This window comes from Rutilus rutilus, assembly GCF_951802725.1.
Source record: "Rutilus rutilus genome assembly, chromosome: 25".
NCBI classification, from domain to species: domain Eukaryota; kingdom Metazoa; phylum Chordata; class Actinopteri; order Cypriniformes; family Leuciscidae; genus Rutilus; species Rutilus rutilus.
This window is the reverse complement of record NC_140229.1, coordinates 4,310,978-4,332,806: the sequence shown is the minus strand read 5'-3', so window position 1 is coordinate 4,332,806 and position 21,829 is coordinate 4,310,978. Positions and strand designations below refer to the sequence as shown.

The window sequence follows — 21,829 nt, the reverse complement described above, 5'->3', positions numbered from 1 at the left end:
TCATAGACATCCTCCCTTTATATATTCAGTCTTTTCACTTTCTCACATTGCTCTCTCATGTTTCCTGCTCTTAATCCCCTGACATGTGTAAGTGCTCCAGCATTCCTGATCAGAGTTTCTCATTTTACCACTGGCTGTCATTCACAGGAACGCCTTAATACCGTCCTAACCCTCGTCTCTTTCATTTCTCTTCTCTGAGCGATCTCACTGCAATAAATCATGCTGTTTCCAGTAAAAAAAAACATCCAAACATCCCAAAACCAAGATACCTGACGATCAAAATTGCACAAGGGATTAAAGCTTGTTACAGAGATTATATTTCGAATGTGGTTTATAATGTTCCACTCGCAACACAAAGTCACTCAATAATGTGATTTTTCTGTCAGTCTCTGCAGTTAGAGGAAAACTGGCTGCTCTACTTCAGCTCCTCACGAAGCTCTTAACAATCAGGCCGCTGATAATCGTACAGAACTAAGAGTCAAGTGGGGACTTGAGCCCTGAAGGCAAAAAAACATGACAATCACCAGCCAAACACAAATTCGGTGGAAATCCGAGGAAGGTAAGAGCGCTGACTTATACGAGTAGAAAAAAACAGAGAAAAAAAATCTGGAAAACAGTTTTAAATGTCATATACTCTAATCAAGTCACGGCAGATTCATACTGCAACAATAATACAAGTATTTTAATAGTATATCACTCAATATATCAAAAATTGCACGTTAACAATTATCTCGCTCTAGTTCATTTGAGCTCCTCGACGTTCAAAGCTCGTCTTTTGTCTGATAGGCCGCGTCTGATTACACTGCAGGTCTTGATGCCCAATTCTGATTTGTTGACTATATCTCATTTTTTTGACAACCAGCTTACATTTTCTTAAAAAAGTGACCCGTATCCGATATCTGCATTCACTAAACATTTGGTGAAACAACCCGGAAAGTCTGAGGTCGAAAAGGAAGTAAAAACTGTGCGATTTGTAATGGACGCAGATGAAATGATAATGCTTTTGCTTTAAAGGTCAATAAAACATTGGGTTGAGCCTTCGTCCTCCATTGCGCCATTAAAAAGAGTCATGTGATCGCGATTGGTGTCCACCGTCACGAGTCGCATTCATGGGAATATTCGATCTGTCCTCTTACATGGCAGACGCAAATACACGTATCCGATTCATATCATATCAGATTTATTTCCACATTTGAATGAGGCCTGAAACCGATCTGAGAATATCCGAATCCAGGTGCTTTTTTCCTGTTTACACATTCGTGGGTCAATTGGGAATTGGGTCATTTGAAGCATGTAGTGTAAATGCGGCCACAGTGTGTCATCGGACAGGTGCAGCCCATCACACACTCACCGGCTCTCCACATGCAGACAGGTGAGTGTTTGGCAAAGGGTCAAGTCTTTCAAACACACTGACAGCGGCTCTCGTTACACAGACATGGACGACGGCCAGAGGGAGGAATCTTTACTGTCCCTCACACGAAACACCAGCGCCCCTATTCCCATGGGAAGCTCTTATATCTACTGAAATTTGTCCTTTCAAATGACTTTCAACAGGAATGTGATGTTTGAGCTCTCGGCTACGGTGAGATCTAATCTGTGATGGGATTATTACGGATTAAGGTGTGAGATGTACTGTGTTTTTTACTGTCTTACATGAGAGTTTTATGAATCTGCTCAATGGTGTCCTCTAGTTCCTCTTTCTGGTCGGGGACAAAGCGATATTCTGACACGTAACCTGGTGTGTGTTTGTATGGGTCGTAATCTCCGAGCTCAGCTGTAGGAAAAGACAAAGAGGACACACTGTCATGTGGTATAAAGAAGATGAAATTATAAAATAAATAAAAAGAAATGTTGAAATAAATACAATTATAAATAAATAAATAAATACAATGAAACAAATAAAATTATAATATATATTAATAAAATGAAATGTTGAAATAAATACAGTTATAATAAATAAATAAATTAAAAATAAATAAAATGATTAAATAATAAAATAAAATGATTAGTACATTATAAAATAAACTAATAAAATGAAATTATAAAAATAAATAAAATTATAATAAATAAATAAATAAATAAAAAGAAATGTTGAAATAAATAAAATTATAAATAAAAAAATAAATACAATGAAACAAATAAAATTATAATATATATTAATAAAATGAAATGTTGAAATAAATACAATTATAATAAGTAAATTAATTAATTAAATGAAAAATAAATAAATAAATAAAATGATTAAATAAAAAAATGATGAAATAATACTATTATAATAAATAAATTAAATAGATTATAGAAAATAGAAAATAGATTAGTACATTATAAAATAAACTGATAAAATGAAATTATAAAAATAAATAAAATTATAATAAATAAATAAATAAAAAGAAATGTTGAAATAAATAAAATTATAAATAAATAAATACAATGAAACAAATAAAATTATAATATATATTAATAAAATGAAATGTTGAAATAAATACAATTATAATAAATAAATAAATAAATAAATAAAATTAAAAATAAATAAATAAATAAAATGATAAAATAAAAAAATGATGAAATAATACTATTATAATAAATAAATAAAATAGATTATAGAAAACAGAAAATAGAGTAGTACATTATAAAATAAACTAATAAAATGAAATTATAAAAATTCATTAAATTAAATAAAAATAAAAATATAAAAACATACACATACATATATCATTCTATTATGTGTCAGATTTTACTCCGATGTTAAATACAAATATGAGTCATAAATTGTATTATAAAAGAAGTTGGAAAGCCTATAATTCAGTGAAGTTAATTAATTGCTGACACATTATTTCTATATAAATAATACTGTAACTAGACGGAAGTGGCATTTGCTGTATGAAATTAGGACAAATGTTGTGAATTTGTACATACATTGAATAGCAAGAGCTCCCAGTTGGGTGCTGATGTTAAACGGACAGGGAAGTCTTCCCTGCAGAACATCTTGCTTTACCTGCAGAAAGAACTGATACCTGAGAGAAGACAGAAAGATGGAGAGTATAAGAGATGCACCGCAGTCAAACAGCATCACCACACCCAAAACCAGCATGATATTACTATAGACCTAAACTATAGTGCCGATTTATTCTCACGTTACACAGAACACACACCTTGTAATTTCCTCTTTCAGTTTACAAGGATCTTCCGCATAAAACTTCACCCCAAAGTAGAGCGTGAACGGAGGTCCAGCTGGAAAGAAGAAAACAACCAATCAACACTAAACACTAAAGCTAAATAAACCCTAACCTAACCAGTCCTAACCAGTAGCAATGCAACATGTTCAGGATCAAGTGATTTGTCTGTCCTCAATTAAAGCAAAAATGATGCACAATCACAGCCAATCAGAACATATTTGATGTTTTGACCAATGAGATTCCACGGTGGGCGTGGCTACCTAGCATGATGTGCCACAAATAGAATCCAAGAACAGATCAAATTAAAATTGTCACACATTAACAAGGATCAGACAGGATTTATTGTGTTAGTGTTACACAGATTACATGTCCCAATAAGTAAGAACAATAATTATAGGTAATTTTGAGCTGTTGCACAAAACAATTACATGTAGTTTATTAGTATCACTCTCTACATCCAGGCAATTTTGGGGTGGGAATTATTTAAATGAGGAATATTGTGACGTGTTCGTTCCCGTAAGAAAACTCAAGAGGCATTTCAGGGAGTTCGGAAACACTGACACTGATATAGAGAATAACTCCCGCTTGAGGGACTTGGGCCTTTTTTAACTTTGCAGGGCTTTTTCATGCTCAAACGGCAACATTACACACTAAAGAAATTTGAAAATGTTAAAAAGCATAATAGGACATCTTTAAAACAATAGGGATAGCAATATATCTAGGTTGTACTCTGGATTCAAAAACAGCAACACTGATATATAATGCATTAATTTCCCAGAGGAGTTCATTACCAAATTAAATAAATGTGTTGTAAATTTTGCCCTACATTCACATCAGTAGATATGCAAATACTTGCTGTGCAACTAAACACGCAAACATAACGTTATTCATTACTACTTATTTGGATGGGCTTAACTGCATAATTACTTCCAAATTATCATTTGAAATGCCCTATGAGTTTTATCAGGAGGCCTTTAAAGAATCATTACGGCTCCGTCTCATGCTGCGCTGATCCATATTTAATCTCCACTGAAAATGGGGGGGGGGTAATCATTAGGTCAATGTGTTTCGTCCCATGATGCATAAAGAATTAAAGACCATCTCCGAAGACGGCGAGGTGAATTTTTATTAGAAAACCAGTGCATACTTACTTGTTATCAAATCTTTATGTTCAGCAAGTGTTTTTGAGGGATCGAGCCAATACTGTAAATATAAGAGATTTGATCAGATGCAAGATCAAAACACAATAAACATCATGTAACTGAAGCATCAGGCTTTTATTAGTGAGTAGTGTTGAAGCTTTGCTTTAGTTCCCCCTAAAAGCTTTGAGATGCTGAGATGTTCAGTCATGCAAGTGCTGGCATAATATGAGGCCTATTAAAACCGGCCTCTGAAACGGGCTCGTTAAAAATTTGTGCGAGAGTCACTGTGGCCTCCATCAATAAAACATGAAGTTCGAGCACGTCAGAGCATGTCGTCTAGAGCTGAACGCGCGTCAGACAAAAAAAGTCTCATTTGAAGTTCTCGTTTTTAATATTTATAAGCATGAGCAAAAGTGCCGGTTTCCCGAATAACAGCACTTTTGCAAATGTGATGTAAACATTTCCATAAACAAGGAGTTAATAGGCTATTAGGTGACTTACATTTTAGACACAAAATTGTCTGTTTTTCCTATATCTTGCCAACGAAAATAGTTGCATATCCGAGCAACACAGTTTCATTTTCGTTACTGAACGAATCCACGTTTTTTGAACGAGTTGATTTAATGAATGACTCAACGATTCATGTCACTGAGTTAATCAGCCATTTTAAACGAATCGTTTGACTAAATGATTCAATGACTAACTCGTTAAGACAATGATTTGCCGCCACTTACTGTTTGTTTTGGCATCGTTTCGTTTTAGCTGAGGGACTGGAGGATGAACGCGGTTGTGATAGTTAACAAGGGTTCTGATTATAGAGATAGAATGGGTTTATAAATAGACTATTAAGAGCGAAATATGAGCTAACATTGTTGTGGAAAGCAGGGCGGGGCCGAGAGCCGTGGGAATGGAGCGATGCCGGTGGCGCACCGTTAATGAGCGCCACCTTTGCGCCACACAATTGCTACATGACGATGCACAAACTGAACTTTAACACTAATTATGAGCAATATAAAAAGAGATGCTTTCATTAGCAAACAAAACATCAACTTTGAGGGCATTAAAAGTGATTTATTCAATCTGTGAGGCGGTTCAGCTAATTAACATCTCATGGCCTCCATAATGAACGGATCTCAGGGATTATCATGCATAAACACAGCCTGAAGATCTTCTTAATGTTTTAGACTCTTGTCAGGTGATATTTCACTGAAGTCATGAGGGGATTGTATCTGGCATTGCCTTGAAGACAAGATTTATATGCCATTTAATGGATGCGCAAATGCATGCATGAAATACTTGAGCACGGGAAGTCTCACTTCCCAACAAACATATTAAACTCTCTCTGAACCGCATTTACATAGAGAGACAAAGCAAACAAACCAACATGTGCAAACAATAGGAAATGAGTGAAGGTGTGTGTGCAGACGGAAAGAGGATTAGTGCTGCACGTTATTAAATTAGAATACATTAAGTCGCTAAGACTCATCTAATAATCACATTAGAGCAGCTGGTGTGTTTCACTGAACTGAAGAGCTCAAAAACACAACAGGGAGAGTCTAAGGCTGTGTCCGAAATCACACTATTTGAAGGGACAGCCATTTGTAGTGGTGTCTGAAAACATTGCGGATGTTATCAAGTGCACTCATTCAATCCCACAATGCACCGCAATAATGAGTTTACAACTGATGTACACTCAACAGATAGAGAATACCCATAATGCACTGAGAGTCGAGCGTTGAATAAATGAGTGTGTCTTGCCAGTAGATGGCGCCGTAGCTGAATCATCCATCCATCCATCCATTTTCCAAACCGCTGGTCCAATGTGGGTACAGTGTAATATCATATAGGTATAAATTCCTTTTTAATTGATTATTAAATAGTTTAATTAAGGTTTATACATGCTAGTTTCCATAACAGAGTTGAAGATAAATCTTTTCATTACTACTGGAGCTGCCAGTTTGCTAAGTTTCAAATGATTATTAAACCGCAAGCACAAACTACACAAAAGCGGCAGCCATTTCTTCGGCTCAATCGTTTTCATTCACTCCTTCAAGTGGACTATATTAGTGGAGTAATGTAGGGAATAGTGAATGAGGGTATAGGGGATGATTTCGGACACAGCCTTAATTTAAAAGAACAAGGGCGAACATTTTACAACATTAATGGCAGATGATTTGAACAATCCTTTACTACTTGGTGGATGATAAAACAGGTGGGGAAAAAAATCCCACAAATTTACAATGAAGGAATTCATTGAAGAAATAAATCCTATTATTACACGGCTCTGTAGATACTTGATTCTGATTGGTCAATCCCGACATCTAGTGGTATGTTATTCCCAAATAACAGAAATGCAGGCTCATCCGGATTACTGAAGTCAGCAGCGCTATACGCTTGCTAGGAACGTTTTTTCTTCATGGAAGTTTTGCATTCATTTTGGTGAGATAATAAAATATTGAAACTCCGTCAAATCAATATTTTGCTGCCATTTTGTGACTATTGTTTTGTACATTGTTGGATTATAAGATACAAACAGGTACAATTATAAAACAGTTTAATCTGAAATCAATATCTCTTATCTCCATAATTATTTATGTGGCGAAATCGTGTGTAATAAGTTGTATGACTGTATACTGTATCTCTTAAATGTACGTCTAGTTTGATCTTGCCGCGCTAGCAACTGCTCTCTCCGTGGAAGCTTTGCGTTTAAAGACCTAATCAAATATCTCAGATCAATATTTCGTGTCTAATTATTTACTTATGTGGCAAGCCGTGTAATAAGCGGGATAATGTCCAGATGGTTGTTATCTCAGAATAAACCCCCTTCAGGCTGATGCAAGACCCCGACGCGAATTCATCACCCTGTCGGGGGTTTATTCGGAGATAACAACCGGCTGGATGTACATTATCCCTTACTTATCGTATCTAAACAATCCTAAAATAACACTGCTCAGAACAACCACATAGCAACGACTTAGAAACCACCCAAAACTCTCTAGAAACTGAATAGCAAGATGTTTAATAACTCTGAATAACCCTAACAACTGAATTGCAACATGTTAACAATGACCCCAACTACATAGCAAACAGAACAAAAGATGCAACAGAAATGTTCAAAATAAGAGGCTTTTCCTCCTGTAAATGCGGACAGATGTTTGTTTTTTTGCATGTCTAACATCATGTTAAAAATGTCCCTACAAAATCTGTGCCAAAGGAATTTTCAGTGCCTTACAATTAGATGATACATCTATGAGTCAAGAGCGCATGTAAACCACACCCAGAGTGCAGAAACCACCACGTCACGGTGTAAATTACACTGTTTTGAGGAGGGATTTTTACCTCCTGTCTCTTTTTACCAAAATAACCGTTCATAGAGTTGATAGATTTGTGTGAATGTAAGTTACGGGGTGCTTCTCGCCCACTGCATGCTCAGTAATAAATCAAGGCTCATGGGACAGGGCCCGGAAGGCATTGTGGGAAACACCTTTCTCATTGGTCGAGATTATGAGGTAATGACACAACACTGCACTTTGCCTTTCCCAAAATTTGGCCCCTGGGTAAACCTTACCACCTTGACCTCAGACGTGACCCTATAAGGACCCCGTGACCAGTTCATGGTTTAGCAAACAGTAGACACTAAAATGACTCGCCTTCATGTTGTTCCAAACCTGAATGACTTTTTCCCATTGACATCCATTATACAAAAAATAGGTTTTCGCAGAGAAGCCATGTTGGGTTCCACAAAGAACCTTTAAGTGACCAGTTCTTAAAAGAAACATTTTTTTCTTAGTGTAAAGAAATGTTTTCCAATTTGTTCAATGCAAAGGCTCCATGGATGTTAAAGGTCCTTCATGGAACCATAGATGCCAATAAAACGCATTTATTTTAAAGAGTGTATGGACAAAAATTCAGTGGAAGTCAATGGGAACCAAAATGTTTGGTTACCAACAACATTCTTCAATATATATATATATTTTTAATGCTTTTCAGTTTATTTAAGCAATTCATTTTGATTCAACACCGTTGTATCATGTTTCTGGTTCAAATGAGATTGCTTCATGTTAAATTGACTTGATGTTTTAATTTTGAAATAACATGTTTCAATCAAGTAACCCAATCAAGAAGGACTTTTTTATTTCCCATCATGCTTTTCACAGGGCTGAATTGGGAGACTAAATATTGAAATAAAGTGTTATTATTTGCATTTTTTTAGCAAGATGAGAAAATGGAGACTTGTTAATGTTTAATGTTCTATTATGTTGGTTTTTAAAAGTGTATCTTATGTTAGTGGTTTTGGGGACTACCATTGTGGTGAAGTGTTGACATGCTAACAAGAATTCAAATTGCTTTAAAAATTCCACTATGGTATGATCACTTCTAGACTGCCAACACTGGACATCACATGTGTAAAGAAAAGTTACAGTCAAACCCAAAAATTATTCAGACGCCAGATATACTTTTTGATATTTTTTCACTAATGGGTGCAGGACACTATAGTTCATTTATGCAAGTGAGGATAGCAAAATTAAGTAAACTGTGACATATTATACCCAAAAAATGTTCATACAGTGACTACCAGTAAAATTGATAAAAATATGGGACCAAAAATTATTCAGACACTTTGATCTGATCATGTTTTGCTTAATGTTTTTTCTTTAATTGTTAATGCGACCTTTTTACACCACAGACTGAACACAATTAAGCATTGCTTGGTAATTGGTTGAGCTAAATTGGTATTATCTAATTGTGTAGTTAAATTTAACAGCTGACAGATATTCAACATAATTTGTGAGACAGTCTAACAGAAGGACGGACAAAACCAGTGAAATATCAACTGATTTCTGGTCATATTTTATTACCATTTACTAAACTATAGCGAATAAACTGTGATAATGTGCGAAATGCTGAAGGTGTCTGAATAAATTTTGGTTTGACTGTATATGTAGTTTGTTGTTATGTAAATCACAGGACACAGGAAGCATTAATCATTGAAGTTAGACTAAAACCATTCATTCAAGTTAAATGAACACCATTGATTCAAGTTAGTTGATTCTATTGGGTTTTACTTGTTTCAATCACGTGGAATCACAGTCCATGATTGATTTATGTTCAGCCAAAGAGCTATTTTTTTGAGTGCAGGTTTTGAATGACATGAGGGTGAGTAAATAATGACAGATTTTTTTTTTTTTGGGTGGACTATCCCTATCCTCTAATTTTTGGGATGATCTGTTTCTTTAAGAGCTGTCATGTGATAATCTTCAAGCACTCACCGTTTGATGACTGTGGTCGCAATAGCGAAGCCCAAAATACTCTGTTTCAGCGAGGTTAACGTGATTGAACACATAGTCCAGCACTACAGAACCTTTGGTTGATTTCTGTGGAGAAATTAGAAATGCATTAGAAATCTCATCATGAACACACTGTTCTCAGGAAAACACAAGCAGCATCAAAGTTACGAGCTCAGCTGGACTGCATCTCTCCTGAGGATCTGCTGACAGTGAGAGGAGGGTTTGCGGCTTTCTTCTCTGATTCAATAGTGTTTAACGGGCTACTTTCAACCACAAACCACACATATGATAAATGAGCCGTGCACACACCGGTTACAGCATGAAAACACACACCACTAATGCGAATAAAGTTGAGCATGACTAAGGTAAATAGAGGAGGTAAATAGAGTACAGATAAAGGAAACACAATGACTAAACCTGCTATTACGTTACACTCTGTCTGATGATATACTCCTTGTTTTTGAATATTGTTTTAGCTCTGAGGCCCTGTTTACACCTGGTATTAAAGGATTAATTCACTTTCAAAAAATTTTTTGCTGATAATTTACTCTCCCCGGTGTCATCCAAGATATCCATGTCTTTCTTTCTTCAGTCGAAAAGAAATTAAGGTTTTTGAGGAAAACATTCCAGGATTTTTCTACACAGAATGGACTTCAATGGCAACCAACTATACCAATGTTCAAAGAAGGTTCAAGTGTTCGTCTCAATGCAGCTTCAAAGTCTCTACACGATCCCAGATGAGAAATATGGGTCTTATCTAGTGAAACGATCGGGACATTTTCTAAAAAAAAAACCATATATATATACACTTTTTAACCACAAATGCCCGTCGTGTACCATCTCTGAGATGTGCCACGCATTGCGTCATCATGTTGGAAAGGTTATAAAGTATATATATTTTGTTATTTATTAGAAAATGTCCGATTGTTTCGCTAGATAAGACCCTTATTTCTCGACTGGGATCGTGTCGAGACTTTGAAGCTGCATTGAGACGGACATTTGAACCTTCTTTGAACATTGGTATAGTTGGTTGCCATTGAAGTCCATTCTGTGTAGAAAAATCCTGGAATGTTTTCCTCAAAAACCTTAATTTCTTTTCGACTGAAGAAATGAAAGACATGGATATCTTGGATGACATCGGGGTGAGTAAATTATCAGCAAAACATTTTTTTGAAAGTGAACTAATCCTTTAAGAGTTTCGCATATCCACCATGTTTGTATTTTTTTAACACTTTGTATTAGTGTTTGTAGTTCTAACAGAATATTAGCCGTTAGAGTGTGCACTTCGGGTTCAAAGCTGAAATAGTAGACCATCCGGGTATCTCTGGAATACTCATTTCAACACACCATGATTTGGGACACACTCTATTTAGAACAGATAGTAAAGAGAATTGGGAATTTTTTATTGAATTAATGCCGCCTTGGTGAGAGACTTGAAAATATCAAAACATGAAAATATCTTACCTACACTAAACATATGGTTTAGTCGATAAACATTTGGTTACCCCCCTGAATACAAGATGAGTCATCAATATTTTCGATCTGTTTTGCTGTAAAAGTGTATATCTGCTTAAAATTTATATTTTTGGGCATCATGGGGTCTTTAAATCAGAGGCAAATCAATCATACCCGCCCTAATTCCAGTGGGTTTGAGAAAAAAAAAAAACTAAACCAGTTCAGCCCCGTTCTAGTAAATTCATGCAACAAGTACGTTACCACTAATAAAAGCTTTACTATGTTAATAAATCTTCAGTGTTTATGTGACATCTCTGCTGATAGTTGTGCAACTGCAGCTCACACGTATGACACACGTCAGCTCATATGACACACAGTGAGTGAGAGGAAACCTGCAGGAGTTTCTCCCCGCCGTGAACACACACACATATAAAACACACAAAGGGTTTGGCGTGTATTCAGTGTTTTGCAGCTCCACACAGACGTATGTCATGATCGCTCCTATTACACACGCTGCAGGGTGAAACACAATAAACTTCAAATCTGAAATACTATATTCAGCAGAAAACCCACAGGACTGAAATATCACACACAAGTTCTCTTCAACATCTCCTAGACAGAGATTAGATTAAATGGAGAGTAGATGTTTCACCTGGGAAAAAGACCCCAGGAATCTCACATGCGTCTCCTTTCAAAACAGATCTCAAAAATGTCTCTCAGATTTTCCAGATGCTGAAGTCTGCAATAAAAATCTCAACATGATCTCAAACATTTCTCATCAAATGATCTGAGCTGTTATCCACGTTCATTTTATAGCACTGGATGACAATAATGAACTTATTTGGGTCTGTTTTTATTAAAATGAGAAAAAAAAACTTTTGATACTGATAGTTGATACTTCAATGAAATGTAATTGAAGCCTCATGAGCCCTAAAAGAGCAAAATTTTAGAAATAGCATTAATAGAATTACAGGGATAAAATCAATAGTGATGCACCAAAATGATTTCTTTATCAAAACTCAGACAAAGAAATGAAAGTTTTAGTTTTCATTTAGATTTAATTTATTTTCCGTTTTATTGATGTCTTTCCGCCGTTCAAACACTGATTGACGATTACATTACAAGTTGTACTGTATATTTCAACTGTTGATGATCATTCGTGTTTATTTCATGCTATAACTAGTAGTAAAGAGGAAGTGATGATCCAATCACGTTATCGTTTCATTATAAAAGTGACATAAATTGAAAGTTGAGACTTTGTTTCATAAGAAAAGTAACAAATTGCAAAGCTTATTGCAATTATTGGATGGGATGTGTGCGACAAATAACGTTTAGTGAAGATTTGTTCACGAATTGACTGAAAATACCATACAGTAGACTAAAAGATCTCGGTTAATCAAAATGATTGTTTGAAATCGATATTATCAAGCTGACATGTTTACATTGTAGCTTCTCCACTGACACAGTCAAAACACGCCATCTGTGTTTAGACCTCATTATTTTGGTCAATAAATTCGGCCCTACAGTCGAAACCGAAAATGCATTTTCGACCAAAAATCTTTGGATGCCGAAAAATCTTCGGTGCATCACTATGGGTACGTTTAAGCGACAACGATGTACTAAAAACGTAAACGGTTTTCCTTTGTGTTTTTCGCATATAGACGACAGCGTTGTCATGGATCTGCGAAAACGACTAAAAACGCTGTATTCTGCCGCCAGGCCAGTAGTTGGCGACGTCACTTTGTAAAGAAACACTACACGTCTATAGACCTTATGTAGCCCCGCCCCTTTTCAGCGCTGCGCTCGTTGTCTTTTGACTTCCGGTCTGTATTTTCACAGTGATATTGCGTATTTATGAATGAACGGCTTGTTTTAAAATCTTCCCGGTCTACTGACATTTGTTAAGACATCTGCTTTAAACATTACAATCCTCATGATAACTTTCGTTAACTTTACATTAAGTAAATCCACTTAAAAAGCTAATTACTCCTGGACAGCAATGCCATAGGAATATACAGAGCGACCGCAAAAACGGAAGTTCAAAGACAATATTCGAAAGATGGCGGCGCCCTCGTTTCTCTGGCGCATAAGGTCTATAGACTGAACATGTAATACGCATGCACATGACGTCACCATTTTCACAAATTCACCGAGACGATAACGGTATCGTTTTCAAAAACGTTTTCAGACCCCCAAAATGCCGTTGTCGTGTAAATGAACGACCAAAACGCATAAAAAGTTTTCCATTTTTAGTTGAAAACGGTGTTGTATAAATGTCCCCTACTGTTGCAATGGTGTTTAGTAAACTCTGCATGTATATTTGTTTTCTATGTATACTGAACAGAAGAGATCACTGCTCATATGTGTGTTTAAGGTGCTCACGTTCCCACACTGCCGGTCCCCGGTGGCGAAATATCTATCAAAGCTGAACACGGGAACACAGGTACGGCTTTACCAGGGAAAAACCCCCCATTGTGTGTGACCTCTGATGTCAGTGTCGTAATTCAAATCCCAAAAGCCCAACGGGAGGAGAGGTGAATATGGCAAACCGCAAACACGCTGCTGTCCAAAGGGTCCCGGCACGAACACGGCCAGGAAAGATCCTCCTAAATCATGCCTTCCACATTCCTTCCATATCACTCTTCCCGATAAGACATTTGCGCTGGTTAGGGTGGGAATGTTAAAATAACAGGGAAGAGTGAAATGAATAGATAGGAAGTGTATTTCCTTGTGTCGAGAAATGCTGCTTGGCATCGGCAATTTTCCAACTTACTGTAGATAAAAATGATACAATAGAAGGGCAAAGCTTTTCTGTGCTGGGAGAGAAACTTAAGCTGCCATTATATTTAATGCCCACGTCTCTGTAGTTTCATCGGATAGTAATGTTGATAACAAACCCACAACAGATTAGTGTTCGCGTGCATTATCAAATGTACATTAATAACAGCCCTATGTTAAATGACAAAGTAAAAAAAACCTTTGCAGCAATTTTAAGTGGCATTTGGAAAAAAGTTAAAGCCGTAAAATGCTTTATAAATCTAAACAATGAGAAATCTCCTAACTTTGTCCTAACTTGTCCTAAAGGCAATGTCCTAACTTTACCTTCATTTTTAAACTGTGCTTTATATACTGTTCTATTAAAATCATTTAAAATGAAAAGCACAAAATAAAATAAAATACTATTATAATCAATCAAAAATATTATTATAAAAGTATACATATTGCATATTGCAATAGTAGTAAGATTAACGTGGTAGAATGGCAATCTAAGTGAACATAGCCATTGTTAATAATTGCAGACTGGGAAGTAAATAAAAAGAGCACAAGCATAGATCTAACAAATATAGATTGATCTTACATTTACATTTATGCATTTGGCAGACGCTTTTATCCAAAGCGACTTACATTGCATTTCAAGGTACACATTTACGTTCTTATCTAAACGCGTCCTTTTGCATCAATTTCACACTGTCAAGAAGACAGATGAACTCATGGAGAGCGAGACTGAGATTGTAAAGACTTGTTTACTGAAAGCAGAAAGTGAAGCGTAGGTGTGCGTCTGATAACACAAGCTTATCGAATCAAAGCCTGATTGTGGTATTATGTCCAAAAGCGCACAAAGAAGATTAACTAATTAACACAATCCGACTCAAGTCCACCTACAAAAACACACTGTGCTCATGCACTTTTTCAAATACCCTCCCATCATCCAGTTTGGTTTAATTAAGCAAAAAAGAACATCCAGCCATTTAATTTAATCTGAAATCAAACATTGCATCAATGAATCAAATGTGTTTAACAGTTATGAAAACAATGCAAAAAAATATATGGTAATGGTCCTAAAAACAGGCTTCTTGTGATTTAGGGGTGAAATATAACCTGGACATGTTCTTGACAGGTTTGGTCAGACCCATCCTCGTATGTGTCCTTCTAATGGCAGCGTGGGACATTCTGAAGGTTTGGTCATTTAAGACATTCTTTGAAACAATTAACTCCCTCTGACATGCCCTGCTGTCCCCATAGCAACGGGGTCACTACATTAACGAGACCTGACCATCTGCTGCTGCCGGCTGTACGGGTGTGGCAGTGTGTGTGTGTGTGTGTGTGTGTGTGTGTGTGTGTGTGTGTGTGTGTGTGTGTGTGTGTGGTGCTGATATCCCCATCAGCAGATGTTCCTTCACTCCTCCAGAGACCAGAGAGAGCCTAAATGGGTGAATCTGACTAAACCTGTCAGGAGCAAGTCCAGGTCACATTTACCTCAAACTCAAGAGAAAGAAAGAAGAAATTATACTGTGCATAAAATGATGCCGTTTTCATGACAATTAAACACATTAAGTCCAAAATTATTTAAGATAGTAATAGTTAGAATCTTGAGAAAATACTTTGAAAAGAAATCATGAGAAAATACTTTGAGAAAAAAAATATTTCTCTTCAAACTCAAGATAAAGAGAGAAATTATAATTTGCATAAAGAAAATTAAGCCTTTTTTCATGACAATTAAACATGTTAGGACCACAATTCTTTGAAAAATAATCTTTTCTCTTCAAACTTAAGATAAAGAAAGAAATTATAATTTGCATAAAGAAAATGAATCCTTTTTCATAACATTAAGCCCAAATTTTTAATGCAGACAATGTTAAAAAGGGTTTGTTTAATTGTGAAAGTATTACTATATCACGGTAATATTTGTTGTACTTATTTTAATTTATGATTAATTTAATACAAAAAAACACTATTCAATTCCTGAAAATGATCCAGGATGATGAAAAATGACCAATTTTTTTGGGGGAAAAATTCTTAAAAGACTATTTTGTTATATATTTCATTTAATTTCATAGAGATTCACTTAAACAGACACTGAAAGCTCTGCTTTTGAGAAGTCACAACAGATACAATGGTATAGAAAACTCATAACGGCCAGGCTATCTGGTCTCAGTTGGGACGTGAGTGTGTTTCAATGATTTAACACAACAGAAAAGCCACTTCTCTTCTGGTTTTTGCTGGAAACGCTCCAGATGTCTGTGACCCCCCCCCCCCCTAGTCACAGACCCTCGTAGTTTCCATAGTTACTCAAAAATAAAGACAAAGATGCGACACATGGTTTACAGCGCCTGCACTTTCAACACAACACCGGCACTGAGGCGCTTCTTTGACAAGCACGGTCTTGAGTCACACGGGAAATGCTGTATTGTTAACCAGCAATTTTACAAGCGGTTAACATTCTTCTGTGAATGCAAACAATAAGTAGGGTTAAAAAAGCAGGATCCAAAGGACGTAACATGGTATAGAAGGTCATATAATGGTATTTTTATATATACATTAGGTTGATTAACAAATGTATATGTACATGGTACTGCAAGAATACTATAGTACTGTCAAGTTAGATTTATTAGAGAGCTGTGCAATAATTGCCATGGTACATGGTATTTCAATGCAATCATGTCCAAAAACCATGAACTCAAAAAAAAAAAGAAAAAAAGCAAGTGTATGTTCTGCAAACTCCCACAATGACTAGAGGAAACACACGGCACATACCAGCTTTTGCAATCAAAGGCAGAGGAACTCGCACAACTGATAACACTCCAAACCAAACACATTAACCAACGCTGAAAGATGAAGGAAGGCTAAATGCGACTCAAACACGAACCGTGAATAAATAAAGCCAACACACTAGTTTACTTGGACGAAACTCACAGGAGAGCAAACAATGTGTCTCCCCGCCACAAAAAAGTTTGCAATCCTAAATCAGAGATCTCAGCACGAACTCAAACATTATTAAATGCTCACAAGTCCGATCACACCAAGAAGAACGATAACTATAACTATAACAATATTAGCGTCCACATTCAAGGATAACATTTATGATACGGGCCCACATGTTTTGCTTGTATATTTGCCACTGTAATACTTGTAACACATAGTAAGTAAGTAGTAGCACGTTTATAGTAGTAAGTTCTGGCACATCACTGTCTTTGCACTGACACCTTTCGCAACGTTCTTGATAACTTTGGATATGTAAAATCTTTGAAGTGACTCCCTTGAGTGCAGAATTTTGACAAATGTTGCTCTTAGAGTGACGTAAAAGTTGCGTGAATTCCGATATTACTGTTCAGACTAAGGTCGCATTGCATTGGATATCGCTATCGGATTATGGACCACTTATGAAAGTGGCCCAAATTGGGATTGAAAACATCAGATTCCATGTGGTTTGTACTATTCACACTGACAAAAACAGATCCCATATGGATTTGGGCCACATTTACCTGCAGTCTGAATTAAAGATGCACGATATATCGGCCACCATATCGGTATTGGTTACTTTTAATGTTATCGTTATCGGCCCGATAAAAATTTTTTGGCCAATAAAGCGGATAAATAATGTATTATTTCCTTCAGCTGAGACACTTCAGATGCACTCTGTTCACCATGTTATTTAATTGCTTGAATTATGATTTTAATCACTTCAAAAAAGGAAAATACAGTTAAGTCCAACAGGTGCAGCGCAAGTCTGTCAGATAGGCTACATAAAATTGTAATGAGAACATTATAATTGTGTGCTTGGGACATGGCTTTAAATGGTGAGATTTTTTTTTTTTTGTGATCAGACTCTCAAAAATTATATAAAAATTTGGTTTTAGATTTATCTGCCAATATATCGGCTATCGGCTTTCAAATATAAAGAAATATCGGTTATCGGTCTCGGCCAAAATTTTCATATCGGTGCATCCCTGGTCTGAATGTAGCTTTATTTCTTTATTAATGAAATTCAGGAGAAATACAAGAAATTTCCCAACTATTGGATTTTAGTTTATGATTCTAGTCTTCTAATCTACATATCAGGAAATAGAATATTCAATGTTTCTCTGGGAACTAAAACCCAGAAACCACATCTCTGTGGAGCTCTGCGCTTTGGGAAAGTTTTTACACGGCAGACGGATTTAAATTTAGACTCCGGCATCAGTAATAATTCATATGCACGAGGCTTGTTGAAATACACGCGGCACTGTTGATGAGGGATGACGGATGAGCATTTCTGAAAGCCTTTGTTGAACGCTCGCATTCGACATTGGAAGAAACTTACCAGGGCCATTACCAAACTAAAGACTGATGCGGGTAGTTTTCAGCGTGGCACGATTCTCTGCTCAGAATAAGCCACAGCTAAGCAGTTGATCTGGAATGACTCTTATCAAAGACGTTTATATAAAGCATAAAAGACCGACAAACCAACCGTATTATTTTTGACTGCCATCTATAATTCAAAGCTCATCTCAAACGGAGCATTGATGTAACTTTGATGAGCACCTCAATCAGCTCAATCAACTAAATAATTAGCATTCTGATGACTGACGCTGGTTCATTTAAGGGCATTTCTGCAGTGAATCACGGCGTATGTTCACGCTGAAGGAATGTGTCTGTACTGATCAGTGTTGATTCTGCGTTTGACAGGAGAGATTACGACCCTCATTGTGACTAAAGAAAGCAGAGATTATTCCCATTTCTTTTCTCGCTCCTTCAAATGCCTGTTAAATCCTCTACCCTCAGCTGACACACAAACACTGCTGACACCCAATCCCCAGATGGTTTTCGCATTTCTGCACCAATTTGGGACAAAATCTGCAGAATTCTTTAGAAATTAAGTGGATTTAAATGTTGAAAAGGTAGAATTAAGAGTCCTACACTCTTACTGGTAGCTGGAAGCAAAATCAAATTCACCACAAACACAGAGAGGCAGAACAGAATTGCATTCATGTTGCTCAAACAGTAGAGCATTGCACTAGCCAAAGGTCATGGGTTCGATTCCCAAGGTATGCATGCACTGATCCAATGTATAGCTTGAATGCAATGCAAGTTGCTTTGAATACAAGCAATCTGTCAAATGCATGAATGTAAATTGTGAATTACAGACAATCCAATTCGGGTTTATGTGGGGCTTTGCATGCACAGATTCTGGCTATCAGTGATCCATTAGTAGTTTTACTTCCTTATGAGTGACTCTTTCAAAACATTGATCTGTTTGTTTGTGCAGCCCCTATGTGAATAGGTGTGTTTCAAACGAACACCCTGATACAAATTGTTTTTAATGACTGTGAGATGAGATTTCTCAGAGGAATGTGGTTTGACAGGCTCATGGGTCGTAATGGCCAGAATGTAATGTTTGTCTCCAGCCCACTTGAATTCACTGAGGAAAAAGTATCATAAGTAATCCCATGGGTTTGTGTGATTGCATGGTATTCTTGATATTAGTATTCAAGGTATTCATGATATCCTAATATTAGCCACCACTATCATTATTATTATTTTTTTTTTATTGCCATGTCATTTTTTAGATGGATGGCTGCAGAGAATACTCTGTGTGAATTCCTTTCTTGAATGTGACGTTGGCAGCGCCAATAAAACATCTCAGGGCTGTCAGGGGTTTCAGAGTTCAGGTTTGGAGTCTGTCTGTGCCTGTCTCTGAAACACCCATAAACCTAACCACTACATCACACAAACACACACACACACACGCACGCACACACTAATATCTAAATGAGGACATCGATTTCTCATGGGTCATTCCGTTGCAACTCAACAACCAGAGATTCCTGGCTCAAATTTTTCATTTTGTTAAAAAAAAATTCTGAAGAAACACAAACATATGAGACGAAAGTCTCTTCCTGTTTGAAAACTGTTGACTCCCCGAAGAAGGCTTGTATGCCGAAACGCGTCGGAGTGTTTTAAAGGTTTAAAGATGACCAAGCCATAACAATAAAGGCTTTTTAATCTTTCTAAAGAGAGTGCCTTGGAGTTTCCTGAATTTTTGCTACAAACATATGTAGTCATGAAAGTATTAAAAATAAATGCAATTGCTAAATACTTACTGAATAATCCACAATTTTGTAGAGGTGTGTGTGGGGGGGGGGGGGTTACACATATAGAAAAATAGTAAATTCTGGGCTTTAGCAATCCTTATTGCATTATATACCAAACAGAGACCATTAAAAAATGGGGAGAAGCACTTTTTCCCCCAAAGTTATGGTTCCCTATATGGTTAATTCCAGGAGATATGGACAACGTGGCTTTATGTGCAAATTGTTGAACCTAACCCATTTTCAATGGTTGAAAACCAAATGTGGGTGACTTTGCATACAGCTTACACATTTTTTGACTACTAAAAATTTGTACAATTTAACAATTTCCTCATGGAGCCACATTAAGATCTCTGGGATTTAACCATATAAGGCCTCTAAATTGAAGATACCAAAAGAAAGGTTTGTTAAGAGCCAAAATCTAAAATGATTTAGATATCTTCAGTACTTCTTGAGTTATTGGCATGCAATCTTTGAGGAAAAAACACGAAAAGTGCTTTTTCCCATTTTTGAACTGTTACTGTTGGTATATAATGCAACATAGATTGCTAAAGTAAACTGTTTTAACTAAAAGACCTACCGATCTCTGTGTAAGAATAAAATAATGATCCTGCCATCTTTCTAATGTCATTTTCACCCACCTGTAATCTGGCTCCAAATCGCAGTAAATATTCATCCATGGAATTTAATATTTTGGCTTTCATCACTATTAATGTTTGTCTTTCTTCAGAAAAATAAATAAATATAAACAAAATCAAAAAATTGAGTCAAAATATTGAAAAGTTTGGGTTCAGTAAGAATTTTCTGCAAGAAATTAATACTTTTATTCAGCAAGGATGCATGAAAAGTGAGAGAGAAGGCACTTAATGTTACAAAAGATTTCTATTTCAAATAAATGCTGTTCTTTTAAACTTTCCATTCATCAAAAAATAAAAAAAATAAAAAAAATTGTCACGTTTCCATATAATTAGAAATGTTTCTTGAGCAGCAAATCATCATATTAGAATGATTTCTGAAGGGTCATGTTGCTGAAAATTCAGGTTTGAATAAATTACATTTTAAAATGTATTCACATAGAAAACAATTGTAATACAATTTTCAATATTACTGTATTTTTAGTCAAATAAAGGCAGACTTAGTGAGCAGAAGAGACTTGCTTTTCCAATTTATGACATTTGTCAGTGATTGAATTTACCATGGGGAAAAGCTGATGCACAAAAACACACTCCATATGAGCTGCAAATGCATGACGGTCTCTAGTCTGTGGTTTATTTCTGTCTCTCATGGCACATTGTCACTACGAGATGAGCACCAGATAATGGGCTTAAAAGGTCAGACTGCATAAAAAAAAAAAAAAACATTCAATATTTTCACTCTGTCCTCTTCTGGACTGTATAATTCGCTGGTTAGGCTTATCATCATTATTAACATGAGCTGTGAAGTGTGTTTGCAGTAGGGGAATAAGTACAATAAAACACACTCAGTTAGGATAACGCTGAGACACAAGCCCATTTAGGAATCCCATTAAACGCAACGATGAGGGATTTGATCCAAAGCTCGCATAAGTCCAACTCAAATCCAGCCAGAGGAAATCTGCTCATCTTATCACCAGGGTTTCTCTGCCTTTGTCTGGAAAGGCCGGCACACTCCCAAACGCCCCACAACCCCCTCCACCCGCGCTGATGGGGTGGGTGTGACTGGAGGACGAGGGTACTGGAACCAGCGACACACACGGGGTAATACTTAATACACATTTATCCTGCCTTTCATTTTCTCTGTCTGTCGCCAATACAGTACAAGAGTACAATGGTATTACCAGGCTTTGGCACACTGACATGTTGGTAACACCATGGCATTCTTTGAAATACCTTGGATGCAGTCATTTATGTGCCATATGAATATGCTAATCAGACATAGCA

The 21,829-nt window shown here is 36.4% G+C and overlaps 1 protein-coding gene across 1 annotated transcript in view; it reads right to left on the bottom strand.

The window, feature by feature from the left end:
- The window catches only part of epb41l4a (erythrocyte membrane protein band 4.1 like 4A), a 54,533-nt gene that overhangs the window by 28,715 nt on the left and 3,989 nt on the right, over positions 1 to 21,829 (bottom strand). The window contains exons 2-6 of the mRNA XM_084400123.1: positions 9,589 to 9,693; positions 4,328 to 4,379; positions 3,153 to 3,231; positions 2,917 to 3,014; positions 1,654 to 1,774 (exon numbers count right to left, since the gene is read on the bottom strand). Of these exons, the coding sequence (XP_084256249.1) occupies positions 1,654 to 1,774; positions 2,917 to 3,014; positions 3,153 to 3,231; positions 4,328 to 4,379; positions 9,589 to 9,693 (455 nt within the window). The remainder of the gene's footprint in view (positions 1 to 1,653; positions 1,775 to 2,916; positions 3,015 to 3,152; positions 3,232 to 4,327; positions 4,380 to 9,588; positions 9,694 to 21,829) is intronic.